The 20752-nt window shown below is 39.6% G+C and overlaps 1 protein-coding gene across 1 annotated transcript; it reads right to left on the bottom strand.

The window, feature by feature from the left end:
- Nucleotides 1–109: 109 nt before the first annotated feature.
- klhl21 (kelch-like family member 21) lies at nucleotides 110–20414 on the bottom strand. Its single transcript, XM_020942054.2, has 5 exons — nucleotides 20263–20414; nucleotides 9558–10614; nucleotides 7602–8007; nucleotides 6836–6908; nucleotides 110–5631 (listed from the first exon to the last, which is right to left on the bottom strand). The coding sequence occupies exons 2-5, from the start codon at nucleotides 10582–10584 to the stop codon at nucleotides 5302–5304; spliced, it is 1836 nt and encodes a 611-aa protein (XP_020797713.1). The 5' UTR covers nucleotides 10585–10614; nucleotides 20263–20414; the 3' UTR covers nucleotides 110–5301.
- Between the last annotated feature and the right edge of the window lie 338 nt (nucleotides 20415–20752).

Here is a 20752-nt window from a genome sequence, read left to right on the forward strand (position 1 = left end):
GATGATTGAAGATTATACTGAGTGATGGAATCTTGATCAAATAAATTATTAATAATATCTTCAGAGAGATCTAGTTTTCAGTCTTTAAAAATGAAACCACACAGATTGTAAGTTTTACAAAACATAACTTTATTTGTAAATGCAGTAATATAACATTTTCATTACAAAACGGGTCACTGCATGTATTGCTTCTTAGCTCCTGATCAGAACAGCAGCTCGTGAAACCTGCGCACACCTTTTCAGTCTCATCTCATGTAAACGCAACACTAATGTTTAGTGTATTCACAAACCTAAAGTAAAGCTGCTTTCAGAACCACAAAATCCAAAGTACCATTTCAAGAACTAAAAGTTGACATAAAAACACAGATAGTTTGAGCACTTCCAGTTTGGATGCAATAAAATATTCACTTCATGAACAAAAATGCCTTTAGACAACACAGCAAAAGAAGTTCATAAATAAACACAGAAACGTTCAATACTAAATCGACTATAAAGACTTCATGCACGGACTGGGATTATACTGCCCGAGCGAAAACAACGGCAAGTGAAACACACCATGTTCACGTCATCAAAACTGGGGCTAAACCAGGACTAAAACAGGAATAAAACAGGACCAGACCAGGACAAAATCAGAGCTAAACCTGGACTAGACCAGGACTAAACCAAGTCTAGACCAGGGCTAAACCAGGACTAGACCAGGACTAGCCCATGGTTAAACTAGGACTAGACCAGGGTTGAACCAGGTCTAGACCAGGGCTAAACCAGGACTAGACCAGGGTTGAACCAGGTCTAGACCAGGGCTAAACCAGGACTAGACCAGGTTAAACTATGGCTAAACCAGGACTAAACCAGGAGTAGACCAGGACTAAACCAGGTCTGGACCATGGTTAAACTAGGACAAGACCAGGACTAAACCAGGGGTAAAGGATTTAGAGAAATGTTGATTAATGTACACTGTTCCTGCTAAATAAACCAAATAAATAAATAAAGATAAAAACAGGACTAGACCAGGACTAAACAAGGACTAACTCAGGACCAAAGCTGGTGTTAACTAGTGTCATCAAGATACAAAAATTTCAAACTCAATATATACTTGTTATTAAGGAAAACACTTGATATTTGATATTCATTTTGATACCACAAGACTCATTTGATAAAGTTTAATAATTTAATCCTTCGAAAACTATTCGGGAAAGGTCCAAATTTGTCAGATTTTTCCAGTTTCTTTTCAGAATCATACTCGTTCTCTTTCTCTACTTTCAATGTTTGTTTTAACATCATGTAGTACCTGGGGATTGATTGCGTTCTTTTTCTAACCATCGTGTGAACACAGCCATACAGTCCCTGACAAAAGTCTTGTCACTTATCCATTTTGTAGAAACAAAAGCTTATAACTTGACTTTAAATTAATAGATTGGTTTTAGAAATGTCTCATATGAAAGCTAAAACCCTCCCAAATTATGCTCAATAAACTAAAATAAATTTGCTTCACTGAAAAAAGATTGATCACAGAAAGGTCAGATTTTGGCAAGACAAAAGTTTTGTCGCCTACAGAAAATTTTACAAATAATTTACTTCAAATACAAAAATATGTTGCATAATGTCAGTGAATTAAGTAGTGGTGCTGTGAGATCCATATTTAATATCTTGTATGACTTCCAGGAGCTTGAAGGACGCATCCATGCGGTTTGACAATGATTCATACAATTTGTTGATGAAGTCATCAGGAATAGCAAAGAAAGCGTCTTACATGCCTCCCAGAGTTCATCAAGATTCTTTGGTTTTGCCTTCCATGCTTCCTCTTTCATTCTAGCCCAGACATGCTCAATGATGTTCATGTCTGGTGACTGGGCTGGCCAGTCCTGGAGCACCTTCATCTTCTTCGCCTTGAGAAACTCTGATGTAGAGATAGAAGTTTGCGATGGAGCACCATCCTGCTGCAAAATTTGACCCCTTTTATGGTTGGGAATGTAAGAGGAGCTAATACTTCTTGATATTTTAGGTTATTGATATTGCCTTCCACCCTGCAAATGTCTCGCACACCCCCATACTGGATGTAACCCCAGACCATGATTTTTCCGCCACCAAACTTAACTGTTTTCTGGGTGAATCTTGGATCCATGCGGGCTCCAGTAGGTCTCCTGCAATATTTGCGGCGGCTGTGATGTAATTCAGTCGAGGATTCATCTGAGAAATCCACCTTCTGCCACTTTTCCAGTGTCCATCCTTTTAGCAGGCTGTGGGCCTTGGCAAATGCCACATGGTTTTTTAATTGCCTTTTGTTTAGTGCTGGTTTCTGTGCACTGATTCGACCATGGAGGCCATTTTGAGACAGAATTCTACAAACTGTTCAGGTTGACACAGGGACTTGAGGTGACCAGGCCTGGTGGAGTCTGCTGCAGTGGAAAAGGGGCTGTCCTTGGATTTTTGAATCAACAAACGGTCCTCCCAAGCAGTTGTCTTGCGGGGTCTGCTGGACCTGGGCTTGTCAAAAACATCTCCAGTCATTTCAGATCTTTTTCTTATTCTTTGTACTTGACGCTGAGACACATTGAAGGTGTCAGCCACCTCAGCAGTGGATCTGGTCTTCAGCCTCTTGATAATTAACGCTTTGGTCTCAGGGTGGATCTTAGGCATGTTGTCAGAGGTCAAGTTGCAGTTGATGTGAAGGTCTGGTGTGCTGGGCTTCTTTTTATACACACCCACTAACTGATTGATCAGTAACTGACCACAGGTGAGGCTGTAATCTAGGATTGGGTGCATCATAAGACAAGGCGACAAAACTTTTGTCTTGCCAAAATCTGACCTTTCCGTGTTCATTAAATGATCAATCTTTTTTCAGTGAAGCAAATTTTTTTTAGTATATTGAGCATAATTTGGGAGGGTTTTAGCTTTCATATGAGACATTTCTAAAACCAATCGATTAATTTAAAGTCAAGTTATAAGCTTTTGTTTCTACAAAATGGATAAGTGACAAGACTTTTGTCAGGGACTGTAGATCTCAGTTCAGTCTAATGGCTACATGGAGAATAACATCAGGAAACAGCATGCAGCTATCTTGAATTAATGATACTGTAATGAGGGGCACACCTGCTGAACATCTGTGAGGCTGAGTCAGGACAGCTGTCTGAGCGCTTCATATTACACATGCGGAATGTAAACAAAGAACAGTCCAATTTAAATCTGAGAACTATGTGACTGTAAACACCGTAAGACACAGGTTAGAATAGTGCTGTGGCCAGAATGAATTTGTTTATGTGCAACAGGCTCTCTTCACACTTGCGTCACAAACCAGGAAGACGTTTGGAAACATGTGATGACGACATAAGTAAATGTGATCAGCGTTGAAATGAAGACTGCAGACGTATGTGCTGTTTGGAATCATCTTGAATTTGGCGCCTGATCTCTTCTAATCACATGTACCCAGTGCACTCGGAGTTGTGCATCAGTGGGGAAAATGATAAAAACTGAGGTATGGTTGTAATTGTTGATTATCTGAACATAACGGAACACTACAATGACATGGAGATGAAGAAAACTGGGCCATTTTTTCATTTTTCCTAGAACAGAACCCGTCGGAAGTTGTAATTTAAGTTGCATCTTTCCAAACATCTTCCTGGTTTGTAACGTAAGCCTGAACAGAGCCTATATATAACTTTTCTGGTGGAGGGCGTGCCACCTGCTTTCTTCCACTGATGTAACTGCTTTCCTGGAATGCTCCACAGAATAGCATAAAATTTATTTATCTCCACGGAGACGAGCAGGCCAAGTCACAAGTCAGATTTGTGGAGAGGTAACCCCACTTACAGAAAGAATTCATGTTTTTCAAGGTATTTTGGAAATAAAAAATACAGTGGATTAATATAAATTAGAAATATCGAATGCCATACTGTGGAATATTCCAGGCAAAAAATAAAATCTGTGTATCATTTGTTTATTTGTTTTCCAAAATAAAACCAAAAATAAGAAAATGTAAAAACAACAATTTTCTTTTAAAAAACAGATAATTATTTTTTTTTTCAGTTTTTGATTTTGTGTTTAAATGAATAATCGAAAAAACGGATAACGGCCATTTCCCATTTCTGTAACTTAAACTGCGATGCCGGACGTTAACACCGCATTCGGACTGAATTCGGACTGAATTCGGACTGAACCAGGACTAAACCAAGTCTAAACCAGGACTGAACCAGGAGTCGGGTCGTGCGCCTGCGTACTCTGTTGGGTGATCAGAACTGAGACTGGTATAGTCCTGGTTCAGCCCTAGGATGCACTTTGTGTTACATTTTTGTATGAAAAGTGCTTTATAAATAAAGTTTGATTGATAAAGTTTGATAGGATCAGTCCGTGTGCAGCGCAAAAGTCCAGCATCGCAGTTTAAGTCACGGAAATGGGAAACGGTCGTTATCTGTTTTTTCCATTATTCATTTAAACTCATAATCGAAATAAATCGTTATCCGTTTTTTTTTTTTCATTTTAGTTTTGGAGACAAATAATGAAGAAAATAGTTGTGAATGATACATGGATTTAATAACATCTCTGTTGAGACAAGCAGTCAGTTTAGCTGTCTCCTTAAAAGCTGAACACACAGTGCACTATTATGCACTACTTTTGCGATAAAAAATTTCCAAAATTGTGTGTTTTTTTTTGTTAGTTTAATCTACGCAAAATCTACAAATTTGCTTATTCACTGGTAATTTGGTAATGTCCATTATAAGAACATTTAGCAATGAACTAACCAGACAGCGCAGATTTGAGTCCTGCTTATTGTTGCAAAGTGCTTTTTCTGTTTCAGCATCGTGATCACTTTCACATTAGTGTAGTGTTCACACAATTACAGCGCCCTCTGTAAATATTGTCCCCATAGTAAAATCTATGGCAAAGTACTGTCGGTAACTTAGTGGTGTAGTTTTGGACACTTTCGGATTAAAAGACTCAACCCCATTGTGAGCAGTTCTCCAGCAGTGATTCATGGACTAAACCAGAAATGAACCAGGACTAAGCCAGGACCAAACCAGGACCATTGTAATTTGTAATGAATTTTGTAGCCACTGGAATCAAATACAAAGTCCTTTTTAGGCCGATAATACCACAGATCCAGAAATAGACGTTTCCTGAATGCTGGGAAGTCCTTGTTGCAATTTCCATTTCTTGGCACCAAAATCTACAAGAACAACATTTTCTTGGAGAAAAAATCTCAAAACAACAAAGTCAATTTTTTGCCTTATTTGCTAATATTTTTCACAGATACCAATTCTATGAAGGGCAGTGTATGTAAAATGTCCCTGTGTTTTTCAGCTAAAATCAGTGCGCAGCATCTACATCCTGGTTCTGATTCAGATTGTTCAAATTGTTTTGGAGCACTTGTTGCCGATGGTGACGATGTAGTTGGATGGCGTTAGAATCGGGGACTTCCAGTGGCTCGAAGGCGATCGAGACTTGGGGCATAAACTGTCTAAAAATGCTGACGCTGCCGTGCCAGAAAGTGCGCTGAGGTAGTCGTCCGGCCACAGACCAGGATCGGGTCCCGGGGTCGTAGGCTTCCACCACATCAGAGAGCTCAAACGTGTTGTCATAACCTCCAGAGACATAGAGTTTACCACCCAGGACTGACACACTGCCACCAACATGCACCTGCAAAAGAGTGACAGAGAGAGATTTGTGACTTCTCAAGATCTCAAGAACATATGACACAAGCACACTTTGAAACATTTCCAGATTGACAACTAAAATATATAAAAAAAATGTGAGGCTAAAATTGGGAACTGTATGCCACAATCTGTATACCGTATTATTCGGACTATAAATTGCTCCAGAGTATAATTTGCACCAGCCAAAAAATGTGTAATGATGAAGAAAATACGTACATAAGTTGCACCGGACTATAAGTCACACTTTTGGGGTAAATTTACTAAATCAGAGACCAATCATCTTGAAAGGCAAGTTCTAGTAGTAACAACAGAACAGAGCACAACAGACTGTTAATGTCACATATGAACAGTTCTTCAGATAACAGATATGACATAAACAACAGAACAGAACAAGTTTACCAAACTCTCCATCTCACTCTAAATCACTAAATTACTGTTGAATTCTTCATCCTCTGTCCCATCTGAGCAACTCGGGCGACCTCCGGAGGTAAACAGGGTGCCCTTTCCTCTTCTGTGTAGCTGTCGTCAGACTCAGCATCAGTTCCAGTTAGAATTATTCCGGCCTTTCTGAATCCCGACAGGGTGGTTTGGGTTGTCACTGAAGTCCAGGCTTTGTCAGTTCATCCAATGACTTCCAGGAAAGTTGCATGGTGCACCGGACAGGTTGCCGTGAAGCTGTGTTCTCTATTCACGCTTTTTGCAAGTCCCTCACAAGTTTCTCACTCACTCCAAACTTTCTCTCTGCTGCTCGATTACCGTTTTTGGCTGAATATTCCACTACTTGCAGCAGAACGGCTTTTTCTGCAGGAGACATGCGCAGTAGAGGGTGGAGTGACAGTGGTACAGGAGTAACAGGAGCAGCAGATACTGACACACAAGCCTAGGGCCTCTCACGGCTGTCAGTGTGAAAATGTTAATATATAATTCGCACCAGAGTATAAGCCATAGGAAACACCCAAACCATGAAAAAAGTGCGACTTATAGTCCGAAAAATACAGTAATGTATCTTGTCTTGTCTCATGTTTGTGGAGCCAATATCTGTTTACTTTTATTCATCCCCAAGGTGAAACTCTTACAGACATGGAGCCTGGTTTGACAGGGGAGATTTGGCCAAGCACATGCGTGTGTCATCTGTTATGTGCCTCTACATAGTATGTGTGTAGTTGTAAATAGGAATCCTATCTCACCTGTGTCATTGGGCTGATCTTGTCCCATTGGTTCTTCTGAGGATTGTACACATCCACCTCGGCTGAATCATCTCTGAGAATAGAAACAGAAGCAGAGTGAAGCCAAAGCTATAAAAAACATGGATTTACTCAAGCCTCACTGACAGGTACAGTAAAGCCACACAGAGTTATGACAGGAGAAATGGTTTAACAATATCACAGCAGCTTCAGCTTTGCCCCGGCGGCACATACCTCAAAGGCAGAGGACAAATTTCACCACGGGGGCAATAAATTGTATCTTAACCATGGATCTATAATAAAAAACTGGATAAGGGATTGCTCCTCTGTTCCTGGTTGAGGCCGACTAGTGGCCGCTCCAGGTACTGTAGCTCCCAGGAGCTTGGGCCCAGAAAGAATTCTCCCGTAGAGTGCATTTTTGGGGAATTCAAACTGCCCGTGTTCGGCTAACAGGGCATCTACAACTCTCACAAAGGTCAGATTTTGTAGGGATTCTTTTCTATTTTAACAACATAAACTTAAAAAAAAAATAAAAATCCTCAAAGTGCCTAAAAGTTAGCTTTCTCTCACTCTAATAAGCCTAGCTCAAGATCTGGAGATGGGTCTCCAAGCGCTGCACTGTACGGCCCACTGCTCCTGACAGGTTGCCCCAGCTGCACTATTTGAAAGATGGGTCAAATGCACTGAGTGAATGCCTTAACTTTAATTATCAAGGGTACCATTAGTTGTAAGGGGTTCTGTACGTGCTACATAAACTCTTCTTCCTCACCTGACAAAATAGATGAGCCCGTACAGAGTGACTGTTTTGGGGGTGAAAGACCAGGGCGGCAGCTGACCACAGTTCACCATAGTCCAGCGATTGGTCTCTGGGTCATAACTCTGGACGGACATAGTGTCCTCTCCAGCCAGGCAGCCGATGGCATACAGGCGCCCCCTGCAGGTGGTGGTGGAGCAGTTGTCCATGGGGTGCAGCATTGGGGGTAGGGCCTCCCAGCAGTCCAGGGCGTGATCGTATCTCTCGGTGCTGTCAGAGGCGACTACGTAAAGCTGTCCCTTTAAAACGCAGGAGCTGTGGTACTCTCGAGGCTTCAGCATTGGTGATACTTCGGTCCACTCGTTTACACTGGACTTGTATCGCCACACACCGTTGTAGAGTCGTGAACCGTCAGAGCCTCCTACAAGGCATGAAGACAGAACAAAGATTCAATAATGTTATGATTAGTACAAGTCATTTGAGACATTTTGCAGCTAATATCTCATATACTACTTTTCCACCTTCAAAGCACTCACCCATGCACACACACATTCATACACCACTGTATGCTGACACTAAGAGTGAGGCGGGTTAAGTGTCTTGTCAAAGGACATAACAACAGTAGTCATCTGTGGCAGCTGGGACAGAACTGCCAACCTGTGGGCCAGTGGGTCTGACTACTCTGACTACCAAAGGATGTTTATGCCAGGAGCCAGCTGCTATGGGGTATATTTAATTGCTTTGCTTGAAATGCTCCACAGTATGGCATTAAACTTATTCAATCAAGGTGTTTTATCAGTAAACACATGATTTTTTATTGTGAGCTGCCTCTCCACAGATCTGACCTAGAAGTTGGCTTAGCAATGTCATATACTTGTCTCAATGGCGCTAGATAAGGGTAGATAATCAATACGAGCCTCATTTTAAAAGTAGAAATACATGTAAAGTATTACTGATTCCAGACAAAGCAATCTTCAGCATCTCCATGGAGACAAGGCTGAACATGCACCAAAAAAGTTACAGTGTGCACCTTTAGTATTGCAAGTTCAAATTTAAAGTGAATCTAAATCTGCAAGTCAGTATTACGCAACACTGCTGCTGGTAAGTGTCACTGGAGAAGAAATCCTCCACCTCTAAATTTATATCTGTTTGTCACTTTCCTGCTATGACCTTGAATCATGGCGTAAACAGCTTGGATCATTTCTCAAAGGTGGTGGTGATCATGTTTTCAGATAAGCTTTTGTTAATGACAGGATTATGAAGCAGAGGGGTCTTGGCAGCACACAGCGTTCTTTTGTCTATTCACACGAAACGCCTTTAGCCAAAGACACTGCTATTTATTTATAAGCTCTATTAACAGCCAGTTTATAAGGTCTCTGGTCTAGAACACAAATAGAAAGATATCCAACGAAGCTAAAGGAAATCTAATGGCAATGCAACCTGGACACAGGCTAATTCTGGAGAGATCACACAAGTATACAGAAATAACACTTTACTATTAGAGCCGTAACTAATGATTATTTTAGTAGTCGACTTGTTAGCGATATGTTTTTGACTAGTCAAAAGAGTATTTCTGCATATTGATATTTTAAAACACAGTTTAACCAGCATAAAATACAAATATGTTAATGCAACTTAACTTAATCCATATCTTAAGGCATCTATTTAGAGAATATTTACAAGTGTATTATTGATTAAAATATCAAACCACTGACACATTTTTGATGTAATAATGCCAATTTCTTTGTTAGAGACTGTCCTTTGACATGTCTTACAGTCTGTATGATCCAGACAACAACTAACAATTATTAAAATGATTGTTATTTTTACAGTCGACTACAGACAATTATTCAACTTAGTTGTTGCAGCCCTATTTTTCATACAACCTTTGGCCACAGATAAATACTGTGTAATGCAGAGCAGCAAACTGACTTTAGTATGGTCTTCCTATAATGTGATCAGAAGTCCCACCTGTAACGTAGATGTCGTTGCCCAGTGCACTGATGCTGTAGCCTCCTCCCAGGTGATCAGGGAACTCAGCGAGGTACCTCCACTGTCCGGTCTGAGGGTTATAACAGTCCACGGTCACCAGCTCATCACAGTCCTGATCACAGCCCCCGATCACCACCAGGATCTCAGCGAGCCCGGTGGACGGCCGGGGCCTCATGCGCTGACAGGGCCGGTCATGGCGATCGTACTCACAGCTTTGGAAGCTGCGTGCCTCGTTCACCAGGCGTAGACAGGTGGGAGACAGGTAAACCAGAGGGTCACTCTCCACATGAGCCAGCAGGAAGAACCTGCGCACAAAGGGCAGTCGGACCTGCTGGAGCAGCTCAGGCCAATAGTGTAGTCTCCTCTGTAGATCGGCCTTCACCCAGCGCACCGCAATCTGATAAACTGTCTCCTCTTTGTCCACACACAGCTCATCGTCTGTCACAAACTCCAGCAGACGCTTCCATGGTAACCGCTCGAAGTCTGTGCCTTTGGCCAGCTCCATGATGTTCTTCAGCACAAACCTGCGTGCGCTAGCAGCTAGCTCTCTGCAGGCGTAGGCCTCTGCAAAGTCCTGTATCTCCAGACAGTTGGACACGTCCAGTCTCTGCTCCAGAAAAGCACAGCAGGCCTCTTTAACAGAGGGAAACTGGAAAAGGTCAGCGGTCTTCAGGAGAACGTCCACGTTCTCCTGCGTCACTGTGACTCTGCCTGTGTAACAGAAGTCCACCAGCAGCTCCAGCAGCTCTGCAGACACCTCATGTAGCACCACCCGGTCCATGGCACTCTCCTTCAGCGTCCCAGCGAACATGGCTCTGAAGTACATACTCGCAGCAGCCAGAACCGTGCGGTGACAGTGGAACTCTCGACCCTCAGCACAAAGAGTCACATCAAAGAACTTCCTCTCAGCACGCAGCTCGTGGATCCCCCTCAGGAGGTTAAAGGCGTGAGCTGTGTCAAAGAACGGCAGCGTGGAGGGCTGCGTCTGTAATACTGGATTCTCCATCTCCTCTGTCGCTCAGGTTAGGGGCTTAGTCTAAACAGACACACAACAGAACATTAATAATACCTTAAAAGAACACATTTTCTGTTATAAACCAAGAACCAATAACAAGAAAGACTAAAGAAAATATTAATAAAAGTGAATTCCTGCTACCTGTTTAAACTACAAGAGAAGTGACAGTACAACAGTCTAAAATATATGACAGGAAAGTCCAGAGCAGTTCGTGGTTCTTCTTACCGTCTTTAAGAAACAGAGCGTGCCTGTGCAGTGGGGCTATAAATACACGAGTGTCCATTTCCAGAGGGAGGGTGGATGAGAGAGTGGGGGGGGTTAAGGGGGAAGTTTTGGGCTGTCCTCACTCTCTGTCCCGGGTCTATGGTCAGTGAGCTGATCCATACAGCCTCATCAGCACTACTCACCACTTCCAAGTGTTATGTCTCATCTCTAAGTAGGCCCACAATAATTATACTAAAGAATTTGCAAACAATATTTCCAATTTGGACCCAATAGTTTTAGAATGGTCTTGATCTAAATCTGAATTAGTATAAAAACACACAGTTATATTAAAGAAAGAAGTAATGTTGACACCCTGACATTCTGTTGAAGAGAGCGCTTACTATGGTGTTATGTTACCAAATAAGTATATGGACTTTTCCTTGGTATTGAAATCAAGTTTGAAATGTTTGTATCATGACTGTACTACCTCTCAAAGTGAATTACAAACACAAGGTCTACAAGAATAGTGTCAGGTGGAATAGTGAAGCATAATCATCACATTCCATTTTTCAAGCACTAAAATGAAATTGTAACTTTGACTGAACTGGAACAAAGCAAAGGATCATGGTCTTTGTAGTTAAGTTTGCTTTACCATTCTGCTGTATCAATCAATGTGTTTTAGGCTCAGGACTTTTATATTTGACATGGAAACACAATATGATCGGACACTGAGATTCTGGCATGTCAGATCAGCAGAGTGGTTAGAATCCTTGTCTCACAAAAGAAGGCAGGTCCCGGGGCCTAAACATGGCAGCCCATTCAAGTCAAAGTGCTCAGTGGCGCATGTCTCCTGATTAGCCTAGCCCGGATTGGTACTTCTGGTGCCTCTTTGCCCATTGAACATGCGCAGTAGTGATCTTCTCTCACAAGGAGTGCAGTCTGTATGACGTGAGCAGCTAGAGCGGAGCTGGAGCTAAAGATTAAAAAGCTGTTTTTAAAACTGAAGGATTTTGAGCTGAGAAAAAAAAGTTTATGTCCCTGTCAGCTGAACACGAGCAGTTTGTGATTACATTGCGCTCTATGGGAAAATTCCTTGGGTAGGAGTCATTTTTTCACTGAAGTTCCAATGAGTGGCCACTAGTCCCACTCAAGTTACAAGCAGCAATACCCTCCCCACTTATTTGAATAGATCCATGCAAAAAAGTCCCAGGTTTGAGACCAGTGGCTTTTCTTTGCTCCATCAACTCAAAACATGCACAACAGAGAGAGTCCTCCAGCTAAGGTTGTCCTGACCAAGACTTGGGAGATGGTTCAAAATCTGAAGATGGGTCCCCTGTTTCTGACAAGGATTCCCTATCGGCATTTAAGGATGGGTCAAATGCAGAGTACCTTACCCTCAAAATCATGACAATCAGAAAGTGTCAGTATTGAAAACAAAAACCTTTTTGTGAAATCATTTTGAGTAGGGCAACAAGAGTCCCTTTCAAACCTCTAAATTGAGAGCGTACGATAACAGATGACGGCAGATCCCCTGATGATACTCAGCGAGACTCATTCCTGCCTAAAATACGCAGGTATCTGCTTTCACAGGTTTGTTTAGGCTGTGCTCTGTGGGCCTCTGCGTCTCAGGCCTGAAGACTAACATGGACATTCCTCACTGGGGTTCACAAAGCTCCAGCCCCAGATCCTACTTCTGTGTGATCTGACTCTCTCCAAGGAAACACACATCACAACATGCACTCAAAAGCTGTTTATAGCACCACTGTGTACCTTTACAGACTAAAATAAAAGCATTTATTGTATTATCAATGTTACTATTATTGCATTGAAAGGTGGGGTTGTCATGATACTAAACTTTCTGGCTACACTTTAAGGTGCACTGTGTACATTTTCTGGTGGAGAGCCAATCAACGCTTTTCTCCATGGAGATGTTATTGCTTTGTCTGGAATGTTTAACAGTATGACATTAAGCCTTTCTATCTTCATAGAGACCAAACCAGACCAAGTTACAGGTTGGAAATCAGCTGGAAAATCCCCCTGAACTGTACCCTAAATTAATCTATATACATATAAACACACGTTACAATATACCTCAACACGTTTGTTTATACACACATACAAAACAGGCAAAAACTAGTGGTCTCAAACACACACAAATTGAGTAAATACAGCATGTCAAATTACTCGAATACTAGTGGACTCAGCTTCAGTTTGGGAAGATCGGTAAAATGACACAAACAAGGCCCGGCATTTGGTCTTACTACAGTCACTTTAAATTTTAATGATATGATATATAATGCTGATTTTCTAAGTCAATACATCACAGTGCGTGACGCGGCTGACTAAAGGCCGGCGAGAACACCCCCTTTTCTGGTCACAGCAGTTACCCGTGTGCCAACCAAGAGAAGGGGGCGCCCGGAGGGGACGCTTGAGCCGGGACTTTCAAGCCAGGGGGACGTTCAAGCCGGTGTTATACAGGTCAGATCTGTGGAGAGGCAACCCCGCTCACAGTCAGAATGTACGTTTTTCTAGGTATTTTTGAGCTATAAAACCACCTGTAATTGAGTAAATATAAGGTAGTGCCGTTTAATGTCATACTGTGGAACATTTCGGGCAGAACAATGGCATATCCATCGAAACAAGCAAGTGATGGACCCTGCACCAGGAAAGTTACACAGTGCACCTTTATAATAACTTTTAATTAACTTTTAACAGTCTTGTACAAAGCCTTAATTAATAATGAACAAATTGTGTATTAAGAATGATTCAGGTTGAACAGTTAAACTTGAAATTTCTTACTTATTCAAATTAATATCCAGTTTCAGTACTACTTTTAGTGTCAGTTAGGGTTGCCAAGTATCAAAAATCACATACTGATCAATACTAAAACTAATACTGAAACAAGATACTAATTTGAGCAGGTATCAATACCTAACACATTAACAGTTTTAGTATGACTCTGAGTTTTATCAGGGAACATAAAGAAAGTACTATTATTTTGTGTATGAAAATGACAAAAAAGGAGCATATTTTATCTTCATTGTGGTATCATAATCAGTATCGTGTACTGAGACAATTCCTAGATTGAAATGTAACTAGCATGATAACAGAAATCTAGATGATTGATTTGACAACCCTACTTAACATTCATTATGAGCAGGTTTGCATCTCAACAGACCTGACTCATAACCTTTTACCAAATATTTAAATATAAAATAATAAAAATCAAAGTTAAATTTGATGATTGACAAAACTAAACAAGAGTTCTACCGTAACATTTTGCACCACACAACCTAAAAGACAATAACAGAATACTAAAGTCTAAACCAGGAGTACACCGAAGCTATAAAGGTCTTCATTTGAAATAAACAGAGCATAACTAGTTTCTCATCTACGTTTGCCAAAGGACAATTAAGGACAAAACAGAGAAAGCCCACACTTACACTGGAACTAACATTGCACAACTCCAGCACCAGTGTTTACCAGAACACTCCCAGAATAGACAGAAGCTCAGACACAAAACAAGAAACAGACTGGAAATGTGCACCACAACAAAGAGCATGATGCTGAACAAACTGACTACTGTAAAGAGAGAGAACGAGAAGGATGAGAGAAGGAAAGAGGAGGAGGAGAAATTATAGCGTTATATATAATGTTAGAGTCACCACAGCCTGCCCACGCCCACCTGCTATGAGGAGAGGAAGAGTCAATACATTCAACATAAACTGTACACTGTAAAGCCAATGCACTGATGACGAGTAACCTTTTTTGTTTTTTATTTAACCAGGGATGTCCTCAAGTGATTTGTCTGTTTTGCAGAGGTTTCCTGACTTCAGAGGACACGAGAGAAAGTCCCATGTTGTCTGAGAATCTTTTTTTTTCAAGGTAGAGGTGGGAGAGATCAACCAAAATATCAATATCCGTCTACTTACTTACTTTTCACATTCAAAAAATATATCTTTTTCATGACTATGGCAATAGTCCTAATTTTTCATCATTCTGAAATCCATGGTTAGCTGTTATCACAAGTTATCTAATGACTAGTGCATCCTGCGTCTATAGATGTGAACGGACTATCTACAGCCCTGTTTAGTTTTCAGTAATATTATGGTGAAGGTTTGGTATATTGATTCCCTAAAAAGGTGCATTGTGTAACTTTTCTGGTTGAGGGTCTGTTAAATGTTTTTCTCTATGAAGATGTTGCTGCTTTGACTGGAAGAGTTGTGTGCAAAAATATATCGTATCACTTAATGTGATGACACAGTATCGATATCATGGGCAGCTGTATCGTTATATTGTCAAGATCAGTGTTGCCTGAATATTTTTCTGGGGAGCCATATATAAAAGTCACAAATCTTTGCCACCCAAGTCAGACATTATTCGTAAATCACAAAATAAATTTGTGAGCATTACTGAACATTAATGAGGATAAATTATTGTTGACTGAGTGATCATGTCTCTCTGAACAATTAGTATTACTCTGGTTTTACATAATGACAATAAAAAACTGTAATCAGTGTTTCCCACAGAAAATTGGCTAGGCAAGGTGGTGAGTGAGTGAGGAGAGGAGGGGTATGCGGAGATTCTGTGCATGGAGAAAAAGCAAGGAGCCGGGAAGTGCATGGATCATGACAAAGCAACCCAAAAATATCTCTTGCAACCCACCTACGGGTCACGACCCAGTCTTTAGGAAACAATGGTCCATTTTTTGGTTTATTTTACTAAATTATTTTTGTTATAGTGCTACAGTTTTGTTGCTTGTTTTGTGGAAGGATGCAACGATTTAACATATTCACTGTTTTGATGAGTAAAATTGGTGTTTCATATTCACTTTGCACAAGTGTTTTAACAAAGACTTTTAGTATCACAGTCACGATTTAGTCATTACATTTTACTGAACTGTATCAAATTGACTGTATATCGTATCAAATCAAAAGTGCACTGTATCAAGTATCATATCGTAACCTATGTATTGAGGTATGTATTAATGATACCCAGCCCTAGTCTGGAATGTTTCACAGTGGCATTAAATCTTTCTATCTTCATGGAGACCAAACCAGACTAAGAAATAGGTCAGATCTGTGGAAAGGTGACCCCGCTCACAGTCAGTATTAGGGCTGTGTATCATTCAGAAGTTGCTGATACGATAAATACCTCGATACATAGGCCTCATGATGTCTCGATACAGTGAGCTTACAATTCTATACGATATATTTCAGATCGATTCGGCTGTGATACTAAAAGTCTTTGTTAAACCATTTTTTGTGCAAATTTCATATGAAACACAAACATTTTAACCCTCAAAACTGTAATATAATAATAATAATATGTCAAATATGTCACATAAAGGAGTTTCCTTCCACTAAATAAACAACAGAACTGTAGCTCTGTAACAAAATAATTTTGTAAAATATACAAAAAAAAAAAAAGTCTTGGCAGTATATCGATACAGCAGTCCACGGTATTGATACTGTATCATCACATTAAATGACATTACAATATTTTTTTACTCCCCTAGTCAGAATGCCATTTTCTATATATTTTTGAGCTATGAAACCATCTGTAATTGAATAAATGAGTAAAGTAGAGCTGTTTAATGTCACTCTGTGGAACATTCCAGGCAGAACAATAACATGTCCATATAAACAAGAAAGTGACAAACCCTCAACCAAAAAGTTACATAGTGCACCTTTAGACTTGGACTTTATTGATGCACAAAGAAAATTACTTGGACACAGTAGCTCACACATCACATTAAGGAATCAAAATTAAAAGAAAATATTTGCATATTTAAAGTTTTGGCTAGACAAGTCCCTATTGAAAACTTTAAAAAGTGGGTCACAGTCACTGGAGTCCTAATGTGTGTCAGTGTACATTAGCAGCACAATTCAGTCGTGCCTTGGACTGACCAGTGGGAGTGCTGTGAGCGCACCTGTCTGTCCCTCAGCTGCTCACAGTGTGGAGAGACACGCGCCTCTGCTCCTCTCTGTGTGTCCATAAAAAGGCACAGAGCTGCATTCTCCAGCACTATCACAACACAAGAGAGGACAGGGAGCTAACAGGAGCGCACTGAGCTGCTAACCAGAGATAAGGATGTAGATTCACTTATACACTAGGAACAAGGACTGCACAGTATACTGCAACTGTACATTATTTGCATTAACCTAAGTTGTAAACAGCACAATCAGCACAACTTGGGGTTTTATGTATAAAACCCTGCTGTGTACAGCATCAAACTCCAAATCCACTTTATTTATATATAGGGTGATAAGAATTTCAAAATAAAAAACTGTGACACCCCTGGTTTTTTAGGCAGGTTGGAGTCACCTAGTGCCTCCACTCAATTTCATTTCTCTCCAGCGACTAGGTCCAGAATAGGAATACACTAGACGGTTTTCAAGAACACCAGAAGTTGTAGACCGCAGTGAGCTGTGAAGTCATGATGTCAAACTCAAGCGTCTGTCTGGGTCCTTTTTGTGGTACAGCACAGTAAACAAAATGGTCGAGATGGATGTAGACGAAGACAGACATTCTGTGTTGGCAACAATTTCCGAGATCGAGGATTTAAAGCCGGAACAAAGAGAATATTTGATGAATTTTATCAAGGGGAAAGACGTTATTGCCCTTCTTCCTACAGGATTCGGAAAAAGCTTAATATAACAGTTAGAAAAAAATTTGCTGCCTACCATCGAGCGAACGAATCCTAATGCTGCGAGGTCAGACGCAGAAACCGGCTGATGAATCAGGCTAGGTTTGTGGTGGTTGGTAATAATCTCATTGTGAATCGAGTGTGTAATTAAGGAAAAGTGTTATTTACTTGGCCCATTCAGGACTAACATGTGTCAGTATAGTCAAGTTTTTTTGTGTTTTGGTCATTTTTAAGCAGCTTTTCTGACAAATGATAATGTATGCCTCTCTTTACTGTCAAAAATAGAGACACCTAGGGCATTTCTTGTATAAAACTGGGACAAATAACTGGTTTTGGATAAATCTGCTCAGACAGAGGACACAGGGCTCAAAACTGAGACTAGCACAATTTACAAGCAGTTTCCAAAGTGCTGCACAGAAATCTTAAAATGAAGACAACAAAAATGTAAATTGCTAAAGGTTTGATCATACCAGTCCTAAAAAAAACCCAAAACAATAAAAAGCAAATAAAAGCAAAACCATAAAAATCATAAAATAGACTTAGACAAACTATTGATCCACAAGGGAAATGACTTGGACACAGTAGCTCACTCAACATATTATATTACAATAACAAAGAGTAAAAAATTTAATAAACGTCTAAATAAGTAGCAATAAAAATAGCAAAAGACTGGTATCAATAAGACATGAGTTAAATAAATAAAATAGGTAAATAGCAATAAATAAGTAAAATACCGGATCTCCTACAGCTCCGCTCAAACAGTGAGAGATACAGGACTACGTTCATATAATGCTCCCTACAACTGTACAACAACTAACCCTAATGTAACAGATAACCCTATGTCCTGTCAGTCATCATATTGTCGCTTTGTCTTCCTATGACCTCTTGTATAAAGCTGAGATTTTATATTACTTATTTTTCTATTTTATTTTGACTTGTACATTTACAGTTATATAATTATGTCTTATTTGACACCTGTCTCTTGCTCTTTTTTGCTACTTATTTAGAATTTATTATTACCATTTATACTTTTTACTCTATTATATTGTGATGTGTGAGCTACTGTGTCCAAATATTTTCCCTTGTGGATCAATAAAGTTTGTCTAAGTCTAACATGCTCTCAAAAAACACGCTCTCAAATTTATCCTAGTATTAGTTAAGAAGTTCAGTATTTCAGTCATGTAATGCTCCTGTACCAATTTATAAAGTTCAATTTGGATTGAACTAAACTGAATAAAGGATTACTCAAATGTGTGAATAAAAAAGGTTAAAAAAACTTCAGCAGGTATTTTTGATGAGGTAACAACATTATAACATAAATTGCAAATCGAATCATAATCACAACATTTGCAATAATATTAAATTAACTTTTTCCCCAATTTATGCAGCCCAGTAAGAGGGTTACTTGGAGTATGCTGGCAAGTTGGAACTGCAGTGGATGTCAAAAGTGAAAGCTGTGGTTATTAGAAGATAAACTTTAATAATAGTCATAATAATAACCTAATGCTTTTGATTTCTATGGCACTTTTTGGACACTCAAAGACAGTGCATTATCCATTCAACCCAGACCCTGTTACAACTGTTGTGATTAATGACACAATAATAAAAAGTGAAATACTTTAATTACTTTTGTTTACTAAGTGAATTATATCTTGTATTTGATCATATAAACTAAGAAATATTGATACAAAAGCTAGAATTAGATTGGCTTATTGGATTTGAGGTTATCAAATACTTTGATAATTTTGACTTTTATTTTGCTTTTACTGATAAAATATTCTAGTAATATTGTAGTATTGTAAAACAGACCCAACCATAAAAATCAATACTATTTTATCTTAGTAAATATTAGATTAAGATCTGAACTAACTAACCAGAATCTGTTAAGTATTTTAAAAATGTTTATGATTTTTAGCTTTTGTGTGAGAAAGTCTGTACAAGTTATCATTACCGGAACAAAAAATGACCTCTTCATTTTTCTAATAATGTTGTTTGACTTATTTCAGAAGCTGATTATTAACAGACATGGTTAGACCAGATTATCCCCAAAAATCTCGCATTGAAATGCTTTTTAAATGTATTAATGTTTGTAAATATATGTCACTACTGAAACACACTTGTTACCTCAAATTCAGTTTTTTTTTTTTTTTTAAAAAAAAAACATTTTCTAGAAACATGTTTTTTTCTTTTTATTTTGTGCCTGACTAAAAATAACTATTAGTCTTCATTATGTGTATTCTTAAAAATAAATTATGCTGTCAAAAGATAATCTTAATTTAAGTTGTGACACATGTTGCGGTAATGAGACTGCCCTTACGGAAATGAAGATTGTAACTTTGATATAAATGGGTTATTACAACAAAGCCTGTTTATAGTAGGCTAAACAATGCAGACTCAAAGTTTTGACTACTTACTGTTTAATTGCTTTCAAACAGAGAAAACAAACACATAAGACCATAAGCAGGGTGTAGCCTACTGCAGATCAAGAAACGCGTCTGTTTTTAATATGTATAAATGTGTTTGTCTGTAGAGCAGCTGACTTCAATAACAAAATCCAGACAGCCGCAGTCATGACTCACTTTCACCACATCTCCGGACTGTTTTTGCGCATTATAACGCTTCAATTCGGCATTTTCTCCCACCAAATCAAATAAACAGTAACACAACGCTTGCTGATCGTGCCAAAAAAAAGTCCCATAGCCACCCACAGCGAGTATTCTGTTAGCTTCCTCCTCGTCTGTACGGTCAGCTGTCGCGAAACGAGAAGAAAACCCGACCTTCAAAGCAGTTTAACACGAGTACAAATATAGACTCACCAGAAATCGGACGCTCCTCTTGTCAATAGTGGTGTGTCCTACGCGTAATTACGCACGGGCAAAGGGTAAAATGACGGTAAAGTGAAAGTTTTGGAGCTTTTTGATTACGCCTGGCCTCCTCTGCGCCATGCTCCAGTCTGCTCCCTACTGTACTGCGCTCTCACGTGCTGTCGTAAAAATGGTCAGATGGAGAGACTGCCGCGCTGGAGGGAGAGGGTACTGCTCCATAAGTACTACAAACTTGGAGTATGACTATGGATCTGTATGGGTAAGTTACTGACGGATGTGTAAGAACTTAAAAGGGACATCGTCTGTTCTGTTATGATATTTCCTATTTCCACCTTGTGATGTCATGTCGTAACACTCTCATTAGAAATATCTGGATTATTTAAGCCCTGAAATTTTCAACTTTTACTACACTGTAAAATCTAACACTACGGTTAGCTTGCATTCAGCTCGCATACTTTACTCACAGCTACTAATTTGTGGA

Source organism: Boleophthalmus pectinirostris, unplaced genomic scaffold (assembly GCF_026225935.1).
Source record: "Boleophthalmus pectinirostris isolate CB_2022bp ecotype Guang Dong unplaced genomic scaffold, ASM2622593v1 HiC_scaffold_8, whole genome shotgun sequence".
Lineage (NCBI taxonomy): Eukaryota > Metazoa > Chordata > Actinopteri > Gobiiformes > Gobiidae > Boleophthalmus > Boleophthalmus pectinirostris.